The 24448-nt window shown below is 34.1% G+C and overlaps 1 protein-coding gene across 7 annotated transcripts; it reads right to left on the reverse strand.

The window, feature by feature from the left end:
• Positions 1 to 1685: 1685 nt before the first annotated feature.
• Positions 1686 to 4958, reverse strand: LOC136206593 (uncharacterized). 7 transcript variants are annotated; one of them, XR_010676334.1, is made up of 4 exons: positions 4602 to 4877; positions 4405 to 4497; positions 4114 to 4152; positions 1686 to 2227 (listed from the first exon to the last, which is right to left on the reverse strand). XR_010676334.1 is itself a non-coding variant. In XM_065997707.1 (4 exons), the coding sequence occupies exons 2-4, from the start codon at positions 4409 to 4411 to the stop codon at positions 2049 to 2051; spliced, it is 303 nt and encodes a 100-aa protein (XP_065853779.1). In that variant the 5' UTR covers positions 4412 to 4497; positions 4602 to 4878; the 3' UTR covers positions 1686 to 2048. The 7 variants fall into 7 exon arrangements, 1 of the variants encoding a protein (XP_065853779.1); XM_065997707.1 differs by having other exon boundaries at positions 1686 to 2305; positions 4602 to 4878; XR_010676337.1 differs by lacking the exon at positions 4405 to 4497.
• Positions 4959 to 24448: the final 19490 nt, after the last annotated feature.

Genomic DNA, 24448 nt, shown 5'->3' on the forward strand with positions numbered 1-24448 from the left:
GATAATTTGGAGACTACTAAGTGTTGATTGTGATCTTTCTATTTCACGTCCAATGCCGATTGATGTCGTTTAGGGTTGGATGTGACAATTTGGTATTAGAGCATAGGTTAAATTTTTCGGACCTAAGATTAATAATAATTGAGGAATATCGATATTTGGTGATATCTAAGAAATAATTGATAGTAATTGAGGAATATGAATATTTAGTGATAGTTAATAAATAAGTTGGAATTTCTTGAGGATTTAGTAACTAGTTAGTGAGTTGTAAAAATGAGATTTGATGCTTAATAATATTTGGGTTATTGCAAAAAAGTAAGTTATCGAATATTTGGTGATATCGAATTGAAATTGATATTTGAGAGTTTATTAGTTAGTTACAAGCATATATATATATATATATATATATATATATATATATATATATATATATATTTCAGATTTGCAACAAGGATTAGGGGACTTTGAAATGACATGATAAGTTGGTCTTCTTAGGAATATAGGAAATTGAGGAAATGATAAAATGATAAATTCAAGATAATAGATATGAGATTGAGAAAGATAAAATACAGAGATTTCAATTAATGGTTTTGGAAGTTGATTAATAATTTGGAGATTATAACAGGAATTTAGTGTATTATCGATTATTAAGTTAAATAAATGAGATCTGAAATTAAAATTATTGTTTTATTGGTCAACTTCATTGGGTTGAGGTTTAGAATTAATAAGAGAGTTATATATATATAAATGATGTTTAGAGAAATACTGATGTTGGTGATCAATGATAAATAAAGTGGGAGAAAATCTTAGAGTTCATGATTTGATGATTAATATGAAAATGAATATTGTTTGAGAAATTAATTAGGATATGAATGTTGAGGATAAAATTCTTTGATCTTAAGCACAGTTGAGGATACATATATTGACATTTAAATTTATATAGTACTTTTATTATAGTTAAGTTATTTTGGTTGAAGTTTGGAGGATTATAGTGTAAGTTTATATAAGGATTAAATTAAGAGTTTATATGTCAAATAAGAAAATTTGATGACATTATAAATGTTTATTGATTTCTATGTGTAAAGATATCATTTGGAGTTTGGGGGAAAAAACATTGATTATCGTAATTTAGGTACTATATATTCCTTGACTATATGGTTTGGAGAAGCGATTGAAGTTTATTTGGTTGGATTAATAATATATATGACGGTACATATAAAAAATAGGGGTTAATATACATATTTGCCCCTATATTTGTCCGTTTTAACACATATGCCCTTATATCAAATAAACACACAAATATATCCTTATATTTTTCAAATAACACCAAAAAAACCCTAATCTAACGGACTGTTGATAACGGTGTAACACGTCAGCATCCACATCACCTGCCACGTCAACTAAAAAATATCACATTAGATCTTTAACGACAAAAATATTTGTGGCAAAAACATTTTCGCAACAAATCTGTTGGCAAATGAAACAATACCTACCAATTAGTGACGAAATTCATCCTCTATAATAATTCAAAATTTTCCGTTTTAGTTGTAGGGACGGTTTTAAGTGCCCCTCTTAGTAATTTATTTATTTTTATACCTAATAATAATAATTGATCAATTACTTAAATTTAAATCAACAAAACTTTAGAATCATTTGAAAAAGAGAATATAATATCAAAATTTGATAAATTTCTAAATTTAATAAATTTTATAAATGGGTCTAAAAGAATATATCACAAGTGTTATTTCTAAAATTACGAAAGTGATAAAATTGATTCTTAAGTATACATTTGTCTCCATTTGACAGCTAACGAATATACATCTAGCCATACATTATTTGGAATCACCGATGAGGTTGCAGCATTGAAGAAGAGCTTTCAGCCATGAAGTTGTTCCATTTTCTACACTTAGTTGTTCCATTTTCATTTGCAGAAGCTAGCTACAGATAAAATGCTGAAGAAGTTTACTGATTAAAATTCTAGGATGCAGTCATAACACTTGTAAATGACTTGTTTGTGCAGATGACACTGGCATGTTCTATGGCATGAAATTCTACAATGACCTTTTAATGGAAGCTGGCCCTTTCGGAAATGTACAGTCCGAGGTGCTTCTAAGAAAAGACAGGAACACTTTTACTCTGAAGCAGGGATGGGCATTTCCCAGGAAAGTGTATTTCAATGGTGATGAATGCAAGCTGCCACCACCAGATGCATACCCATATCTGCCAAATTCTGCGCAAGCAAAGCCAGACGCATTTTTAATGGCAGCTTCTTTGCTCTTGATGTTAGTGTGCATCTGGTGATCATGTTCTATGGGGAAAATGATATAGTTAAAACATTCAGATCTCTTTGTAACAGACAATGCAGAGCAATTTTGAAAGCCATAACATTTTTTATAGTAGGTATACAAATCATTATTGACTCTTACCTACAAATTAGTTGTGCTAAAGTGCCAAAGAATGAACATGTTTGTCAAATTATAGTGCATCTTTAAACTACTGGAATTTCTGCAGCATCTGTTGTGAACCACTATACAATCATATTGTTTCATTCTCCTATTTGCCTTTTAATTTGTCTATACTTCTGTTTTTCTTTTATGTAGCATAAGAAGCAGTATATATAGTTAGAGAATCCATAAATAAAAGTAATTATAGAAATAAATCCGGTAATCAACTACAAGTTCTCCGTGAAGTTTCTTATTATATTGATAAGAACATATATATGCTATGAATATTCTACAGACAAAATAACCAAGTGTGTAAAGAAGAGACCTAAAATACAGTTTACTTAACAGAAAAACAAACAGCTAAAAGAACCAAGTGTGTAAAGAAGAGACCATTTTATCTGCATTTTATTGTGGTTTGATTTATATCAAATGCTTAAGCATTATTCAAACAAAGTACACCTATGAACTAGGCAAAAAACTGCATAAGGTTTAAAAATTAGAGAGAAAATTGTAATGGGGAGAAAAAATAGCACATTTACACATAAAGTAATTTGTGAGAGATTACCAACAAATAAATTGTCACGCACCTCTTCCTTCAAAAGATTATCAAGCTCCATTTTGAAATCATCTAACCTCCTAAGGTCTGGACTGTCAACTACCCAAACCAAGCCATTAGTCTGCTCAAAATAGTTTCTCCAGTATGACCGTATAGTTCTTTGTCCCCCAACATCCCATATATTTAAGGTATACCTGCCCATTGTTCGAAACGAAGGCCGCCTAGACCGCATAGGTCCCGCCTAGACGCTCGAAATTGAAAATCCGCCTCGATTTTCTCCAATTAGTCCCTCTAGGCGTTTTATTAACTCCTAGGTGCTTTTTAGTCATCTTGCCTAGGCCGCCTAGACCGCCTAGGTATCGCCTAAGCGACAATGAACAAAAGTATTTTTTATTGTGAATTTATTTTTTTGGTTTATTATAATTCAATTTTAAGTTGTTTCAATGATATTGTTGTTGAAATTTTGATGTTTCCACATTTTTAAAGATATACGTTACAAATATACACGTTTTTCTATATTAAATAATTTTATATTATTATTTTTAGATAGTATAATACATATTTTAATTGAATTTATATAATAATTTATTGATTAATAAATAAAAAATACAAAAATACAAATCCGATTAATCCCTGATTAATTCTGACTAATCCCCGATTAATCCCTGAGGGCCATGTCCGCCCGACTAGCGCCTAACGTTTTTTACAACCTTGTACCTGCCCAAGTACAAATTTTGCTTTTATCCGTGGGAATTCAATCATAATCTAAATCACCCACCACTGATGCTATCTACAGTTAATGAAACCGAAAACGTTAATGAAAAGAGTTTCCATGCAACGTAGATATAAACAATTGTTAAATCCACCACCTACATTACTTAATCAAGATAAAGTAGGAAATCTATTGCAAGCATTTTAGTATTCTAAATTACGACTTATCTCATATGCTTTCTATTGATTCATAGATAACCTCAACATTAAAATTACTGAATAGTCATTAAGTGTCCCTTCAAGTTTCAATCCAAATGGCAAACTTGTAATACTAGTAATCAATTTAACAGATCATGAACTGGGTCTGAAAAAAGTACAGAAATACACCTATAAGGAGAGTCTTACCTTTTGGTGGGTGATGTAAACTTTTGTTAAATTCACCACCTATATTAATAATCAAATCCGAATGAGAAACTTCTTAATGTATTTTAGTATTCTAAAATGACTAAATGATTAACTAATAATCCCAACATAAAAAGTATTCAACCATCAAGTATCCCTAAAAGTTTCGCTTAAAATGGCAACTAGTAATCAACATCACAGATCATGAACCGGGTGTTCAAAAATGGCTAGAGACAGAGAATTTACGATGGAGTGTGGAACGTAACGGGGAAACCATAGACACGCATTTCATACCTTCCATTCTACTCTGGCGACCTTCTTCTTTAACCTTGTGTAAACCAGAACTTAATGACCGTAAAAGCCGTTTAACTTGATTTAATCGCAACCCTTTTAGAGGCACACCCAATCAAAGAGAAAAATGCACAAATCTAATCAAACAGGAAAACATGGAAATCTAACAGTTTTGGAAAAGAGAGAGATAGAGAATTTACCGATGGAGTGTGGAACGACCGACGATCGGAAAAGAGAAAACGAAACTCAGTTACATCGCGATTGACACCTGCTTCCTTCGTTCTACGTTGTTCTAGAGAAGAAATCACATGCTTTTTGTTGTTCCCCGCCCTCGCTCGGTCATTCGATTGTCGATTGTTGCTCAAACAGATCCCACTGCAGTGGATTTCAATGAGAAAAAAAGAAGAAGAGTCGGCTGGATTTAGATGGGTCTAATTTTTAGGGTTTTTTCGTATGCCATGTGTTTTACTTTTTATTAGGTTTTAAAATTAGATTTAATGATGTGTAATTTGGTAATTGGTGTTGTATTAATAGTGCGGTGACTAGACTAACGATGTTAAGCTAAATAAGCATACACTTTAGATTAGGGCATTTTTGCTGTAATTTGAAAAATTTAAGGATATATTCGTGTGTTTATTTGATATAAGGGAAAATCTGTTTATCCGTGATAATATAGGGGCAAATATGTATATTAACCCTAAAAAATAGCATAGTAGTTCAATTGAAATTAAGGAAATAAATGGAAAATTTTAAAAGTGACACGGATATTAAGATTTTATGAAATGAGTCTTATTGATAGGAAATTGTATTATAATAATAAGGTTTATATTTGATTGATGATGATGCTTGAAGATTATAATATAAATCATGATTGGAGTGAAAAATTATAGATATAAGTATTATTATTAGGATGAAATAAGATTATATATTGATGCAAATCATTAATTCAGATTATTTGAAGTCTAAGAAAAATATAATATCATATATATTAGTGGTTCAAAAGTGATTTTTTTGTTATAGAAATTTATAGAACTTGGAGATGGGTGAAATATATTTGATATATATGAAATGGATGAAATCAATTGTGATTTAAATTTATTAAAGTGAGATTTGGTTTAATGCTAATAAGATATGAATATAGAGTGTATTATATAAAGTTGAATATATGATATTTGAAATTTTATGGTGGATTTATTGGTGATGGAATTAACTAGGTTGAAGTTTAGAGTTACTAAGAGTTATATATAAATGATTGTTACAAAGATGCCGATATTGATAAATGATGAAGTTAATGGAATGGAACATTAGAATTTTTGGTCTCATGATGATTATGACGAATCTTGGTAATTTGAAATAACTTCGTGATTTTGAAAATGGTTTCAGAAGAAAATTAAAATAGATTAAAGAATATGAATTTCGAGGATGAAATTCTTTAAGGTGGGAAGAATTGTCACATTGTGTCCTTAATTTTAGTTATTATACCATAATATTAGGTTATATTATAGTTATTTATTGATTGATGAGTTAATTGAGTATTATGAATATAGTTTGGAGGCTAATTTCCTCTTATTGGGAACATAAATCACAACTTCCCAAACCAGCATTTCAGATATCTATGGAGACAAAGATCAGAATTTCAATTTCATTTGCATCTTCTCCATCTTCTTCATCTTCTTTATTTAAACACCCAAAATGACCCAGCTTCAGTGATATTATGATATCTGGAGTTTGCATAGTCCGATCGAGTGGATTTGTTTATAGTAAGTTCTAGCCATCCTAATACACATTCTAGTAGGTGTGATTTTAATTTGAAATGTTCTATCATGGGTTCCAGCTAGACTGATTAGAGGGGCAAATTAGAGGCTTAATGTGTTTATTTTCTCAATTATTGCTAAAGTAAGTAACTATTAACTACCGTTTTGAGTTTATATATATATATATATATATATATATATATATATATATATATATATATATAAGTATGTATAACTCTATATTTTCCAGAAAATTAATTTGTTTTTATGGGGATTATTACCATGCATTTGATTAAATAAGGTTTTATGATTTGGTTTTAATATGAGTTTAAATCATATTCAAGAATATATACATATATATCTTTGCATGCAAACTTCAACTTATAATATACATATATATCTTTGCATACATGATTTGTGTTTTGTTTTGATGAACTTAGTATATTTGATTAATAGTTGTGTAGGATTTAATACTTTGAAGAGTAGAATTTAAAGAAAAGTGTATTGAGAAACTTTATTGAAATTGATTTATGAACAAAGGTATATGTATATATATTAAGTGATTTTCTATAAATGTATTTACCAAAGTAAATTTTAGTTTTAATTAAATATTGTCAAAAGAGTAATTTTAATGAATTTATGATTTATTGAAATAAAGTATATATATGATGATTTATATCTTTAGTTTTATGAAATTGAAATTAGTATTGATAAGTATGTTAATAAATTATTTGTTGGTGATTTTAGTTCAATAATGGATTATGATTTAATATTTTGGAAATTGATTGAGTAAAGGTATTGAAAAAATATATATATATATATTTCTAATTTTAAGTTATATGATGAAATTATAATATTTTTAGTATCCATCAAGAGTAATCCGCATAGGTGGTTTTTATGAAAGATCGTATTTAATGAGAAATACGACATGTCTACACAGTTGAAAGACCTATTAGGTATGAAAAAGAAGTGTTGAGTAAGACCATGCGGGATTAGACAAAATTATGAGATATCTCGATTGTGGGGATTGATACATACGTGGATTATCTCTGAGATGGATAAGATTTATGAAGTATTTATTGATGTACGATTTATAAAGTATTTATTGATATATAGTTTATGAAGTATTTATTGATTTACGGTTGATTTGAGTAAATGGTTAATTGGAAACCTATTTATTTTGTATAGTTGAAATTTTAAAGATATATATATATATATATATATATATATATATATATATATAACTATATTATATATATATATATATATAACTATTTTGAATACAAGTTTTGGTATTAAGTATTTTAATACAGTGATTTACGTTTTGACAATGTGAGATAATTTGAGAAATAATGTTTATAACAAGCGTATGATATTTTAAATTGCATATTTGGTTAAAAGCACTATTTTGAGTATTTTATTATGGTTTAATCCATAAAATGTTTATTTTTAAGAATATGAATTTTATATGATGTATTTTGGAAATTAATATATATACATATATATAGTTACTTTGAGTATAAGTACTTTATGTAATTGATAATTGCTTACTGCGATTTCTGTCTCACATTTTCAAATGTTTTTAGGTGAGAAAGTACAATATATAGAGAAGATTACCGACCGATTAGGCGAAGATTGGAAGTTGTTGGTTATTGTTAGAATTATCATTAGAACTTTAGTATTTCAATTGTAATATAATAGAGTTGGTAAATATGTTGAGGTTCTTGAATGACTAATGTAGTAGGAATATGGATTTATTTAGAATATATATTTAAGAGGAATGCCTAGAAAAGTGATATTTATGATATTTGGATAATTTGGAGACTACTAAGTGTTGATTGTGATCTTTCTATTTCATGTCTGATGCCGATTGAGGTCGTTTAGGGTCAGGTATGACAGGACTAGAACCAGTAGCTTCCCTTTTTGAAGTTCTATATGCCTATAGAGTCTCTAAAAGAACCAAATGCTGATTTCTCAAATTTTCTTCCAACATTTTCTGCAAAATACCGATGAATACGTTGTTGGAAGCCTCTGTTTAACTGTTTGCCTGAGGATAATAAGGTGAGTAATTTAAGAGCTTGATTCTATAATCAGCAGTAAAATTCTCTCATTTTCTCCTTGATAAACATGGTGCCCTGGTCTGTGGTTATTGATTGTGGAATCCCAAATCTATATACAATATGCCCTTTAATAAACTCAATATCATCTTCTTGATCCACCTTTTTCATAGGGACCGCCTCTACCCATTTTGTAAAATAGTCAGTGGTAACTATTATAAACGAGTGACCCTTAGATGATGGTGGGTGAATTTTCCTAATAAGATCCATTGCCTAACCGCACAACGGCTAGGGTATCACTGGATGCATATCATCAGCAGTTACTTTGGAAATTAGCCCACGTCTCTGACCCTGCCTGCATCTTCTAGCAGAACTAATACAATCTTTTAGGATTGTCTGCCAAAAATATCCATGCCTTCTTAATAACCAGCGCATGGTATGCACCACAAATCCCTTCATGTGTCTGGCTCATCACGTTTAGTGCTTCTGGCATCCCTATGTGCCTTAAAAACAAACCATCATCTCCTTTTCTGTACATATCATCTTTTAGGAGCATGTAATGTTGTCCCCTTACTTTTACTGCATACAGAACTTTCTGAGAAGGATTCCTAAAAAATCTCTTTATCAGTTCTCTCCAATCGTTTATCAGTTTTGCAATCCTCACGCCATTTGGGCCATCCTCCCGATTTGCTTCCCTTGGTAAATATACCAAAGACAAATCCTCGAATTCATCTGCCAACTTCCTTGCCATGGTGTAATATGGAGTTAAGGATAAACTGGTACACTTGAACTCCCAACTGATCTGCTTCAGCACCAACTCAAAATCTCCCATAACTATTGCTTCTTTTGCCCCTAAATCTTTTAGTCACTCCAAACCAATTATCAATGCCTCATACTCAGTTTGATTATTGGTACAAACAAAATCAAGGTTAAAAGATAGTGCAATTTTAGTATTTGAAGGGGAAACAATGATAACACATGCGCCTGCAACTCTTTTTGTGTTAGAGCCATCAAATTTGAGGGTCCACGGTACATTGCTAGCTCCATAAATAGGCAGATCCATGTCCTCTTCTTTTTTTTTTGATAAAAACCATGTCCTCTTCTTTGACCATACTTGAAAGATGTTCTGTTAAAAAGTCTACCAAGGTCTGACCTTTTACTATAGTCTGAGGAGTGTGCACCAAAATTCTAGAATTTTCTAGAAATCCAGAATTCTAGAATTCCATAATTGCAGAACCTAGAACCTTAGTATTTTCTGAAATTTAGAATTCTGGAATTCCAGTATTTTCTGAAATGTAGAATTTTATAATTCCATATTTTATAGAATTCTAGAATTTCAGTATTTTTAGGAATTCCAGAATTTCCTAGAATTCCAGAAATACTAAAATGAATTTCAATATTTTTTGAAATTCCATATTCTAGAATTTCAAAATTCTAGAATTCCAAAATCTAGACTTTCACTATTTTCTAAAATTTTAGAATTCCAGAATTCTAGTATTTTCTTAAATTTTAGAATTCTGGAATTCCACATTTGTAGAATTCTGATATTTTATGGAATTCCAAAAAAATAATGGAATTCGAATATTTTCTGGAATTCCAAAATTCTAGTATTTTCTGGAATTCCACTGTAATTATAAAGTTTTTTCTGTTTTTATACTTTTACGTATTTTTTTATTTTTTCTAATTTTTAATGAGATTTTGTTAATTGGGTTAAATAGGTCAACCCATTTAACCCATTTAATAAATGGGTTGGGTTATGTTGACCCATATATAAATAAGTTATCTCAACCCATCTACTAAATAGGTTGGGTTGGGTTGACCCATTTATTAAATGGGTTGGATTAATCCATTTACCTAGTTTGACACCTCTAGCACCAACGTGAATTCTGCTAAAGCTAAAACCCACTTACCAATCCTGCAAGTGATAAGCGGTTGGGATAGCATGAACTTCAACAAATTTGTTGGTGAAATCATAAAAATTCGTGATTAGACCAGATAATGCCTTAACTTGGAACAAGCGAAATTCCTTTAAAGATGGATGAACTGTACCATCCTCATAGTTCTAAAAAAATTATTGATGGTCTAGAATTGTAAAACTATTTTAAATTTTAATATAATATTATTTAAAATAGATGTGGTGTGATAATATTAATTGGAAATAATTATTAGTTTATTTACATAATTTATTTTATAATAAGGGTAATTCCGTAATTTATCAAAATTGTCTTATATATATAAGAGAGAAAAAACAAAACCCTATCTCCCCTCATAACTCCAAGGAGCCGCCGAGCCTTTTGTGGTGGGAATGATTGAAGAAAATAATGGGAGGTCAAAACCAAGCATCAGAGTTACATTGTAAGATTCCACATTTATTCCTCATAATTTCTTAATTAAATTATAAAAAAATAGATGTTGGGTTGTGAAGTGTATTAATTTTCAATAAATTAAACTTTCAACAATTGAAAATCTATTCTTCTGATTTCTTTTCTTCAAGGGGATTTTGCATATTTGCTCTTTCAATTTCAGTACACTTTAGGGTTTATAAGAATTTAATATTGATGAGTTAAATATATATTTTAATTTTTGACAAAAATAAATGCCGAAATAATTTTTTATCTGTAAATTATACAGATGGGATGAAAATACAATAATTATAAGTGTTAAATATGTTAATTAGTACTCTTACCTCAATTATTTGATAAACTGTAGCTTATATAAGATCATGCCATTCATTATAATCCATATTTAGTGTCTTTGGATCTTAGTAAATTATTACTTAATGATCTTATATGGTAAAGCTGAATATTAAATTATATGCATTTGTATATATGATTAATGAGCTAGTCTAATAAATCAAATAGGCCGTGAATGCCAATGTGAAGATAGATGATCATAGCTCGTTAATTTAATTGAGATTCCAAGTAAGTGGTTAATTATATATATAGTTATGTTTGTTTATATGCTCCTTGTATTTGATCGGTAAACCTATAATTGTCGTATTTTGTTGTTGATTGATGCGTTAAGTTTGTGAATACGAAACGGTTGATGACGTCAATACTTTTTATTATCGATGATAATATTCATGCGGGCAGAAACTATGTGACTGTTGTGACTTGCTTAATGAATTCGGCTAGTGTCATACATATTCGTGTGATATTAAATATTATGAAATAATTACTATTGAAGGAAACCAATATCTGATGTGTTTGGTAAAGAAGGAAATAGAGGATAATTAATAGCTTGTCTTGACGAAGATATATTCAATGGTTCATTCATGTATGAGTTGATGGTATATATGGTTAAGTTGAGATATGATTTGCTAGGCACTTGTCCTTGAGGCTGGTGTCGGAGTATCTCGGGATGAAGGAGATACTCTGTGCTGTTTTGCTACGCACTGGGGTGGTGCGGGGATACCTGACGGGGAACGGTATCATGTGTTGTTGATATAATGTGAAGATATTGTGAATGAGACTGTGATAGTTTGAATTGAACGGTGAATCATTGAGTATATCTCTTCTTGACAAGTGGGGCCCTTAATCAGATGTTAATAAATAAATAGTAAAAGTCGTGTTCTGATGCTTGATCAGCTAATCATTATCAGATGTTTGTAAGATGAACTGTATGTGTGTGGTTGTGCTATGTGTATAATTAGTTATCTTACTGAGCCCCAAAGCTCGCCCTACTCTCCACTAGTTTTTCTTTTCAGGTTAAATGTACTAATTCACTATCAGTTCAACTGTTGGGATGGTCAGTATGTTAAAGTACGTTGCAGTCTATAGTTAAAATATAGACTTATTGTGAAGTTTTGAGATGTAAAGCTTGGTCATTTAATAAATCAGTGTATTTATCATAGTTGTTCATTTTAGTGACGTTTTAGTTGTTTACAAGGTTCTAGTATTAATTAAATAAAAGAAAATTCGAAGGGGGTGTTACATCGGCACCATCTAACTTGTGTTTCTGTTTTACAGGTTGATATCAAAGAAGTTCGTAGAAACAGTTGGATACATGTGCAAAATTCGGATACTCGATTGTCATTAATTAACCCGGTTTGAATTAATACGATAGATGTTTACAATTTAAAAAGTGTTGCTTCTTTGTATTTTTCTATATAAAAGTGAAAGGTAATTTCGATTCAACTAATTAAAGTAAGTATTACCGATAAAATGGCAACATAGTTAATTATGAAGTCATGACCAAATTAAGACATATATCAATGATCTTGGTCATCTTGCTTGTAAAAAGAGTCTAGGCACTAGTCCGGTGGATAGGACCTTCGAGAATTAATTAGAGATTAATCGGACTTATATTTTTTATTTTTTTATTTGTAATCAACATTTTGTTATATAAATTCAATTAAAATATGCATTATACTAACTAAAAATAACAACAGAAAATTATTTAAAGTAGAAAACACGTATATTTATATTGTATATCTTTAAACATCAATATTTCAATAACATTATCATTGAAACAATTCAAAAGTGAATTATAATAATAAAAAAAATTCACAATAAAAAGCGCTTTTGCTCATCGTCGCTTAGGCGGCGTCCATACAGCTAAAAACCATCTAGGAGTAAAAAAAAAGCGTCTAGAAAGATTAATCGGAAAAATAAGGACAGATTTTCGATTTGAACGCCTAGATGGATCTTAGTAAATTCAGACCGGCTTATATTTAAACAGTAATTATAAGTTTAGTATTATATGTTGGAGAAAAAATAATACTCCGTCCAAAATAGTATGTTGGAGTAATAATTAGCACCATAAACGTACATTCATAATGATTAATGTGAAGATTAACCAAAAAGGAGAAGTAATGATGAAGCAGAGAAAGAAAAACGGAGTACCTTTTCACCACACAAAAGTACTAGTGTGTATAATTTTCATAAAAAAAAAACAGTACTCCAGTAGTGTGTATTATTTAATAACCATCCCCAGCCTAGCTAGATACTGGATTGTATTGTAGTTGCCAATAAATACATCATATCGATATACTAATACTAGTATCGTAGTCGGCAGAGCCTTTTTTTTTTTTTTTCCTCGTAAAGTTTATGTGATGTTAGATTTAGTCAGAAAGGATCCTGAGTTATTTGATGAATTCAGCTTTTCGATTTTTTTTTTTAATAAATACAGTTTTTATTTTTTTTTATTTTTATGCATTTGAGGACATGATTAAAAAAAATCAGTTCTGAACGAAAAATTCAGTAATATTATTTGTTTTAGTTACATTTGAAATTTACATTTTCAACAACTTATAAAATAATTTTTTTATATGTGTAATTGTTTGGTGCCTTTTTTGGGTGGATTGGATCGAATTGCAAGCATCCTAGTAGCTTTATCTAAAACTACAAAAAGAACTGTAAATTGGATCTAACTTCTAATCAAACGAAAGTGTAAAAGACTTAAAGGACATAAAAGAGCCTAAAGTTCATAGCAGAATCTAAAAGACTGATTATAACTACACTGAGACGTTGCTTAAACGAGAGAATTCAAAGGTAAATGTTGCTTGCATTGCATTGAATGAGATTGTTGGCATAATTGGAAGACTAGAGCTAGAACTTACAAGTTGAAAGTTGATCAAAATGAGTAAACTAAGGCTGTAGAATAGCTAAAGTCCGCAATTTTGAGAATTATTTGTATTCCATTAGGATTGAGTTTGATTTGATTTCATTTTGTTGAATTGGTTTGAGTTGGATCCCTTTTCCTTCTTTTCCTCTTCTTTAAATACTGCAGTTGCTGGTGCTAATAACCGCCACGCCCCATGTCTTTGTTCCCACTAACCACATTTCTCAGCTAGTTCCCTCGAGCAATGAGTTCCCTGTCCATTTCTTCACCATTTCTAACTGCCTACGTTATAGCTCAACACGTCTCCTGTTTTCGTGTCTTTCCATAACTGGTCGTGGGGTGTTTTTACCGCTTTCCCTAAAACTCTATCTTTCTTGTCGTTTTGGTCAGCCTTCCCCACTTTTTGTGATTAGTTCCGCTAAGCTATGTCTTCAGGCTCTTTCTCTATTTGGCACATTTCTACGTTGACCCCTTCCCAAATTAGTTCTAGCATAATTGTGGGGGAACAATTTCCCCCTCAGGTATTAGTTCTAAATCGTAGAGCTGATACCTGGACGCTTTTGCCCCTATTCCTTTTGCACTCCTGGCGGCTGATCATAACTCAGCTTTTTTTTCAAATTCGTAACTGCTCTTAATCCAGCTACCAATCCTATTCGAGCTATAACTCTTCCTTCAATACAACTCCGGATGTTTTAAAACTCTTCGGTTCTTCTTCTGTTTCCTTTAAATCCCTTCACATGAAGATTCTTACCTAGCTCACTTTTCTACAAACTCAATCCTCCTCCTTTTTCACATGATTTTTTCTTATTGCTGGGAAGCTTCTCGTCATCTTCTCTTTCTATTTTCTGGTATTTCCTTTTGGTTTCCCCAACATTTATCTTTTCTTGTATGTGTTCGTTCCTTTTCAGCGATGGTTAAATCTTCATCCACTCCTACTCCCTGCACTGGTTCTTCCACGATGCCCAGCCCTCTAGTAAGCTTCTTTTCTTTTCTTTCGCTTTCTTTGACTTTCTTTTGGGTTCTTTGTACTGAGCTTAGGGTTTTATCTCTCCATTTGCAGCAGACTCTGTATACCCTGACTAATTTTCCTCCCACTATTGCTTTGCCCGATTTTCCTTATCCCTTGGCTTCTGATCAAGAACTGTTGACTTCTCAGGAGCTTATTTGTGCTCCTAGTAGCGGGAAAAACAAAACATGGCCACGCTACACCTCTCTTTGGTCGGACTGGATAAAATGACTGAAGCCCGTGTTCGGCGCCCAATGGGAGAGGCAACACATCTTGGATTTTATCACTCTGACTACCCATCAACTCACTTTCTCCGAAGGTCTGATGCTTGGAGCTCTATCAATGTGGTCCAGCCACTGTAATTCCTTCATATTCCCTGGCGGCCCAATGTCCATTACTCTTTGTGACATTGTGGCTTTGACTCATCTCCTAGTGGTTGGCCCAGACGTCCCATGCCTAATCACTTCTGAGGAATACAAGGACTTCAACGTCGCTCCTTTCAATTACTACGAGATGATTGCTACCTACGCTTCTCTTTCGGCAACTGAGGGCCCTACAGGGGAAGCGCATATGGTGTTTCTGTGGGTCTTACTGAATAAGTTCGTGTTTTTTCCCTAGGGAAGAATGCCTACTTTAGATTCCTTGCCAATGGCTAAATTCCTATCCTTAGGGGCTACGTTTTCCCTGGGGAAGATCTTTCTGGGCTCTGTCTATCACCAGATTCAACAGTCTATTATGAGCGAGCTGTTTACCAAGCTGAGCGGGGCCGTGTGGATCTTGCAGCTGTGGTTGTTCTCCTATTTTCGAAATCTAGTATGAGATAGTCCCCTACAAGCGGGCTTTGCTCGAATGAGGGTAGCCCTTTGTGAGAGCTCTCTTGAAGCCGCAGAAGCCAAGCACTTCTTTTACAAACTAAGAATGACCAGTACCAACTATCTTGTTTTTGAAAAATCGCTTGAGGATCTGCCCAAAAGTGCTCAGAACTGTTACTCGAAGGACTCTGACGTTGTTGGTCCCTATATCTGGAAAATCTTTCTCCATCAGACTTATCTGCAAGTTGGTACCCATAAAGACTCACGGCTTGGAACATGGACCTACCCTTGCTTCGAGGGTTATTTTCCAACTCTATGGTTGAGGCACTTTGGGCTAACCCAAATGAGGACAACTATCCCTTGTTCTTTTTTTCCTCAAGGTGCCCTTCGTGTCAAAGTGAGCCTAGAAGACGTGAACCATCAAAGTGCAATGCCATTGCCCCCCTTGTCCAATTTAGTTTTCCTTTGCAAGAGGAACCAAGAAACCATTCACCACAAGTTTGAATTTTACTAGTTTGGCTTGTACAGCAGGCTGATCCCAACCAATCCAGGCAGTAAGTTCTCGTTTCCCTCTCCATAGATCTTCCTTGTCTGTCGTTTACTCATTACTTTCCCCATTTTCAGCTGAACCTGTAGCAAAAGCTCCATCCTTGAAAAGGAAAATCAAGGTGGAGCAGACCACACAACAATAAAAGAAAACAAAGGTTGGAACCTCTTCTAAGCCTACACCGAGTCGTAAGTTGAAGAGAAGGACTTCTCAGCCTACAACAGAGTCCAAAGCTAAGATCTTAGTTGATCTGTCAGATGATGAAGTCAATGATTCTGACCGTGCTGATGACCATGAAGATGTGGTGGCTGAGTATAAGTCTTCTGAAGGTAAAACTGAAGATATGGATGTTGATCTTGAGACACAGGATGACCGAGAAAAAGAAGAAGAAGAAGAAGAAGAAGAAGAAGAGACTGAAGTCCAGTCTGAAGAAGCTGCAACTCGTGGAGTTAGTGTTGCCATGGCTATGGCCATGGGACCTGGTAAGTCCTCTTCTTACTTGTTCTTTGATTCTGTCTTCTGTATTTGTTGATCATTTCCTATTTCCTTAAGCAGATGTTGGGACCTATGAGCCAAGCAGTCTGATGTCAAAGACTTCGGATCTACCTCCAATCTAGGCACTGACTCCACAAGCACTCCATCTGATCTAAAGGCACAACTTATAAGTTTTTAGAGCACCTTTCCTTGCTTTACTTGCTTGTTGTGGCTTGCTTGTTGATCTTATTATCGTTTGTACAGGGATCTGTAGCTAGAACCCCTAGGTCCAGGTTGTCTGCACCTGATGATCCTTTGCAACGACTGAACTTAAGCTTCATGTACAGAAGGATTTCTGGTCTTACTAGTAGGCAAGTGCCGACGGCTTCTGCTGAGTCAATTCAAGTTGCAAAAGAGACTATTCAGCGCTGCCTAGCCTTAAAGCTGTCTGCACTGGATTCTACTCAGGTCGCCGTATTGAAATCAACTACCAGGGTGTTCTCCTCTTCTTTGACCTCACATGCCAATAAGGACCTCCTAGCCTCCTAGGGCCAGTAAGCCTCAGACTTTTATGATGAAATTGCACGCTGATAACAACAAGTTGCTCCATTTGGAAGAAGAAATTCAATCCTACTTTACCTTGTTACAAACCATTAAAGGTCTTCGTGAACGTGCTGCTGAAAGGGCCAAGTTGGACCAAGAGAAGGAAGAGTAGTACAACGCTCAAGAGAAAGAACTTCTGGCCTTGGAAGGATGGATTAGACAAATCAAGCTTGATCAAAAAGTTGTGGATCATAAGAGAGCCTTGCTGGCTGCTGCCCAACAAACAGATCTTGTTGAGTTGGAGGTTTCTGAGGAAAAGGCCATGATAGATCAAGAAAAGACGGAGCATCAGGTGCATGAGGTTGATGCCTTAAATCTAAAACGTGCGACCTGTTTGGAGGCCTGACAGGATTTCAAGAAAATTGATCTTAATAGCATGTGAACAATTTCTTTTCCTTTTTTGAACAATTTGGAGGTGCCGTGGTTTGACACATTCTAGCTCTCCTTTTGAAAAATTACTCGTGTGAAATGGCCTATGGTTTTTTTGGCCAATTTCATTTATTTGATTGCTCTTTTGCCCATATCCATACTTTAGATTGCATGACTTGGTGGATGAATGAATGAAAATGTAAACTGCATAGGAACAAAAAGCGGCCTTAGAATGCCTGCAATTTTATTATTGAACTTTTGATTACAATATTGTGGGATCTCACATCTTGGGGACAAAAATAAAGAAGATCCCATCAGGAGAGATATATTAAAGTGGCTTAAAAATAACTAATGCCAACTTTATGTGTAGACCTTTAGCAAAAGACGACCCCTCTAGCTGGAACTTCTTGAGGAACTGTTTCCTTCATCCCTGTTGAAACACAATTTCCACATAGATTTTGACTATGACAAAAATGTTAAAATTATATCTCCGTAGTCAATAACACATTAAAAGAAAAAAAAATGATTTATTTATACTAATGTGTTTGTTGAAGTGTTTGGTTAATTATAAGCAAAAGTTTAAAGATGTTGATTTGGGCCTTAAGGCTTAAACGAAGCCCATCACCAAGAAGGCTTGCAAATCAAAAGCTTAAGCCCTGATCATAGAAGGATCCAGAAGTTCTCTTGTCAGCTCTAAATTAAGAGAGTTCCAGAAGATAAGAATCAAGCCACGCTTGACTTGATCAATAGATGAACAACAGAGACAGAGTTGACCTGCACACAACTGTCAATTGCCCATACCTGATAAGGAAAGTTTCAGAACCATAGACGACCTGTCCCTTGGTCAACTTGCAAACTTTGCCTGATTTGGTTAGACAAGGAAGACTGACTCCGACCAACTCTGATCGACAGCGCAACTAAACCAACAGACACAAGAAAGGAGATGATTGGCTGTAGGCTCTAGCGTCTGGAAAGTGAAAATGACAGCTGCACACTTCTCCTCTCAACGGTTATTTTGAAATTCGAAATAACCTCTTCCTCAAATGTCAACTATAAATACCTCTAATTTGCAACCTTGAAGACACACAGACATACGAGAGAAAGAACGATCTTCAAGCAAAAAGCTCTAAGTGATTATCTCTTGAAGTTTCAAAGAGCAAAGCAAAAAGCAAGAACTGCTTTACACAAACAACTTCAAATTTCTTGTGTAATCTTTTCTTTCAGATCATTGAATGTGTTCTTAGATTAGAACAAAAATCATCAATTCTTTAGAATAGTTCGGAAGCTCTGTTTATTCGGTATTTTAGCAAACAAAGGTAGATAGTTAGTCGGAGTGTAGAATTATAGAGGAAGGTACTCTGTAATTGGCTCAACAACTATTGTAAGGGTTTATGTTCTACCATAAAGAGCTCAGTAGTGGATTAAAGCTCGGAAGACGAATTCCGGGGACTGGATGTAGGCAGGAGGCCGAACTAGGATAAATCTGCTGAGTATCATCTTCTAACTCTTAATCCGTATACTTGCTTGCTCATTACTTTGAAACTGATAAATTAACCAGAGTGTTATTTCTAACGTGCAAGGTTTGGAAGCCCTCTAAGTGTTGCTCTCCGAATCAAGGACAGAAGCAATCTTAGTTACGAGTTAACTAAAATTGCCTCTGAACCCTGACATTTGCACTCTGATCTGTGTTGTGTACTGTGAGGAACGCTTAAGAATGTATAAAAGTTTTTTAAATCCTTAATAGTTCTAGTAACCCCCCATCTGGAACTAATTCTCACGCAACTAAGGGACCAACAAGTGGTATCAGAGCTTGTAGCTCAACTCACAAGATAATACTATCTTTATATTGAGCTGATCTCGTAATGGCTGGTAACGCAAACAACACTCGTTTCCTACCTAGAAATGAAACAACTTAGATATTGCCTGAGGGATTGTCTATCACCAGACCACCTTTGTTCTTTGGATCAAATTATACCTTCTGGAAAAAGAGAATGAAAAATTTCATCCAAGCCACGAACATGAGTGCCTGGCTAGCAATAGTCAAAGGCCCGTTCATCCCATATGAAACGGTGGAAGGTAAACAAGTCATCAAGGAAGAGGCGAAATGGTCAGAGGATGACCTTAAGAAATTGCAAAATAATGCCTCTACTGTAAACATGCTTCACTGTGCTTTAGATGCTGCAAAATACAATAAGATTTCAGGTTGTGAGTCAGCACAGGAAATCTGGAAGAAGCTGGAAGTGACCTATGAAGGCACAAACAAAGTGAAGGAATAAAAAATGAACCAGTACATAAGGCTGTATGAGCTGTTCGAGATGAATGATGGCGAAGGAATCTTTGAAATGAATGCCAGATTCACCAACATTATCAACGAGCTCAAAAGACTCGGAAAGGTTTTCACAAAAGAAGAGCAAGTCAAGAAAATACTCAGAAGCCTACCCAAGAGCTGGCAAGCAAAGAAAACCTCTATAAAAGAGGCTCAGGATCTAACCACGTACAGATATGATGAGTTGATCGGATCTCTTCTAACCCATGAGATCTCCATGAAAAGCTTTGAAAGCAAGGAGAAATCAGAAGATAAGAAGCAAAAGTCCTTAGTCATGAAAGCAGACTCTACTGATGAGAGCTCAACTGACGATGAGGAGATGGCTATGTTCACCCAGAAGATGAAAAGGATGTTCCGGAAGAATGAGAAATATGGAAAGAAACCCTTCCAAAAATATGACAAGGCTAAGAATGATTATGGTGACAGTAAGTACAAGAATGATACTTCAAAACCCATTACGTGTTTTGAATGTCATCAAACTGGACACATCAAGTCCAACTGTCCAATTCTGAAGAAAGACAAGAGAAATGGGAAGAAAGCAATGATGGCAACCTAGAGTGATAGCGATGAATCATCATCCTCCAAAGCTGATGCTACAGAGACAGCAAACATATGTTTCATGGCTGCTGAGACAGAAGAACCAAAAACTTCTAAAATACAAGAATCCTCTTATGCCTCTGAAGATGAAACTCAAGCTACTGAGGTAACCTCACTTCCCACTCTGAAAAATGAAATGATTAATGCTCTCTGTGATGTATACTCTCTGGTTAAAAAATGTAACAAGAAAATAAGAGTACTCACCAGAAGATGTGATGAGGTTGAAGAAGTCAAACTTAGTGACATTCGACACCTTCTCCAAGACAATACTAGACAAGATGAAAATCTTAAGATAATGCACAAGTTTGTCTCGGAAGTCCAAATTGAGTCTAAAAGTCTCCGGAAGGATATCAAATCAATTCAGAACCAATTAAAGATTTCGAATATAAAGAGCCATATCCATCAGTACACTTGGAATCATAGTTCCAATAGAAATAGATGGATCCCAAAAACCCAGAGTCCAGTGTGACTTCTGTGGGAAATCTGGCCACACAAATAAAGTGTGTCGGCACAGAATTAGTTACAATAGTTGTAATCATGTTTTACTTGTCATAACTAACAAGAAATGACCCAAAAAGGCTTGGGTACCTAAAAGTAAGTAATTGTATTGCAAGTAGGACTGAGATGTGCTCAAAAGTCAAAGATGTGGTATATTGACAGCGCATGCTCAAGGCATATGACTGGTGATGAAACTCAATTCATCACATTTGTGCATAGACGAGGAGGAAACGTAAGTTTTGGAGACAACAAGAAAGGTAAAATAGTGGGCTCTGGATCCATTGGAGGTTACCCATCTATTGAACATGTCTCCCTAGTCAGAGGTCTTAAATATAACCTTCTAAGCGTAGCACAACTATGTGACAATGGAAGAAAGGTTATATTTGACTCTTTTGGATGTCAAATACTCGACAGTAAGACCAACTCTGTAATTCTTACTGCTCCGAGAATAGATAATTTCTTTATGTTAAATCTCGAAAACAAGTTTTCAAAAGATATATGCTTGGCCTTAAAGGAAGAAAATTGTTGGCTATCGAACAAAAGACTTGGTCATGTGAGCATGGACCTTCTGGCCAAACTAGCAAGAAAGAAATTAGTTGAAGGTCTGCCGACATTAAAATTTGAGAAAGATCAATTATGCAATGCATGTCAATATGGAAAACAATCACGTAAATCTTTCAAAAGCAAAAATATCGTTACAACCAAATATCCTCTAGAACTTCTTCATCTGGATCTTTTTAGTCCAGTTCAGCCTCTGAGTCTAGGCGGAAGACGATATTCTCTAGTCATTGTAGATGACTTTTCTCGCTATACTTGGATCATCTTGCTCAGCAGCAAAGATGAAACTTTTGAGACATTTTCAAATCTATGTAAGAGAGTTGAAAATGAGAAGGGCTTGAAAATTGCTCATATCAGAAGTGATAATGGTGGAGAATTCAGAAATCAACTATTTGATGAATTATGTGAAACCAATGACATTGACCATAACTTTTTTTCTCCTAGAACTCCCCAACAAAATGGGGTTGTTAAAAGGAAAAACAGAACTCTAGTAGAAATGGCAAGAACAATGCTGAGTGATAATAAGCTTCCAAAGTACTTTTGGGGAGAAGCTGTCAACACAGCTTGCTATATTCTAAATAGGGCTCTGGTTAGACATATTCTGAGGAAAACTCCCTATGAACTCTAGAAAGGACGAAAGCCAAACATTGGCTACCTCCGAGCCTTTAGTTGTAAGTGCTTTAGTTTAAACACTAAAAACAGTCTTGCTAAGTTTGATTCAAAAGCTGAGGAAGCCATCTTTCTAGGCTACTCAACTAACAGTAAAGCATATAGAATTTTCAATAAAAGAACTCAAGTACTTGAAGAGTCAGTCCATGTTGAGTTCAATGAAACTGACCCTACAGCTAGAACTGTCAACGTCCTAGAAGAAGAGCTTGGTCCAGCACCTGCAGAACCCAGTCAGAATCCAGAGTCAAGCTCATTCGGAACCTCTGAAGGTAAACTTGAGTCTGAAATTATTTTTGCTGACCATCTACCTAGTGCAGACATTGTTGAAACATCTACAGTTGAAGACGTTACTCTTCCAGGAGAAGTTAGAATCCCCTGAGGTCACTCTGAGGACAATATACTTGATGCTACCGAAAACAGATTGATGACCAGGAATCAACTAAGAAGATTTCTGAGTAATGTGGCGTCCATAGTGGCGGAACCAAAACCCAAACTAAGCAGGGGCTTAAATATTTAATAATAAATTTTTATAACGTTAAAAATATTATATCACGTAAAATTCAATAATTTTTAACACAATAATTTGGGAGGCTAATTTTAACCGTGCGGTTGACGGTAAATTTTCAAAGTCCAGCCCGTCAGGGCTGGGAAAATTTTTTTTAGCCTCCAACGCGTTAAAACTGTAAAAATGCTATCATTTTTTAGAAACTAGCATTGAACTAATAGAAAATTAAACATGTTTACTTTTTTTTAATGGTAAAGACATAATAAAAATGAATATTAAATATATTTATTTTTTTAATGGTAAAGACATATTAAAAATGAATTCAAAAGTGTTATCAAAATAAAAATATAGAGTCCATTTAAATTAATTAATAATGGTAACATGTTTTTCTTCAAAAAAATAAAATAATGGTAGCATGTTTTTATAATTATTGAAAAATAAAATTAAAATAAATAAAAACTTCTTAAAAGAAAATGAGGTTGGAGAAAGTTGAACATAAAGACCTCTCAAATATAAGTAAGCATCCTTAACCATCTCATCTACCTTTAAGCATTGAAATAATACTATATACAGTCAATATAATTCTCTCTAAAATATTATCAGACACCATTACTAATTTTTTTTTTCTCAATTCTCCGGCGGCCTGCCGGGGCTCGAACCCACCCCAAACCCCCTAGTTTCGCCCCTGGGCGTTTCGTATCAACTCTGGAACCCAAGAATTTTCCAGAAGCTGAAAATGATGAATTCTGGATGATACCAATGCAAGAAAAATTGGACCAGTTCAAAAGAAATGAAGTTTGGGATTTAGTTCCACATCCTCAGAACCAGAACCAGATGGGTATTCTGAAATAAATTAGAACCAGACTAGTCGCACTATGGTACAGTCAACAGGAAGGTATTGATTATGGTGAAACCTTCGCTCCAGTAGCAAGGCTTGAAGCCATCCGAATTCTCTGTGCTTATGCTAGATTTATGAAGTTTATACTATTCCAAATGGATGTTAAAACTGCTTTCCTTAATGGAGTTATAAACGAGGAGGTTTATGTAAATCAGCCGCCGGGGTTTGACGATCCTAAATTTCCCAATCATGTTAATAAACTCAGAAAGGCTTTGTATGGTTTGAAACAAGCACCACGTGTTTGGTATGAACGCTTAACCAGCTTCCTTCTGGTAATAAATTATGCCAGAGGCAAGTCCGGTACAACCTTATTCATTAAAAAGAAGGGTAAAAATACCCTGTTGGCACATGTGTATGTAGATGACATAATATTTGGTGCTACTAACGAATCACTCTATAGAGAATTTAGCCAGCAGATTCAAACTGAGTTTGAGATGTCCATGATGGGAGAACTAAGCTTCTTTCTGGGACTTACAATCAAGCAAGGCAAAAACGGAATCTTCATTAGTCAAACAAAGTACGCTAAAGAGATATTGAAGAAGTATGAAATGGAAAACTGTAACCCTATTTCAACACCTATGAGTATAGACACCGTGCTCTCAACAGATGAGGCTGGTAAGTTAGTAGATAGCAAATTATACAGAGGTATGATTGGCTCTCTACTCTATCTTACTGCCACCAGGCCGGATATCCAATTCTCTGTATGTTATTGTGCTAGATATCAAGCTAACCCTAAAGACTCCCATTACATTGTTGTAGAAAGAATCCTTAGATACTTGCAAGGCTTTGTGAATGCAGGTCTATGGTATCCC

This window comes from Euphorbia lathyris, chromosome 9 (assembly GCF_963576675.1).
Source record: "Euphorbia lathyris chromosome 9, ddEupLath1.1, whole genome shotgun sequence".
Lineage (NCBI taxonomy): Eukaryota > Viridiplantae > Streptophyta > Magnoliopsida > Malpighiales > Euphorbiaceae > Euphorbia > Euphorbia lathyris.

Bases quoted from the DNA above. Each gene is read 5' to 3' on its own strand.
- LOC136206593 (XM_065997707.1), bottom strand. The intron at 2,306-4,113 runs GTAAGACTCTCC...TTTTCCCCATAG, and splicing joins TTTACATCACCCACCAAAAG to AACATGATCACCAGATGCAC.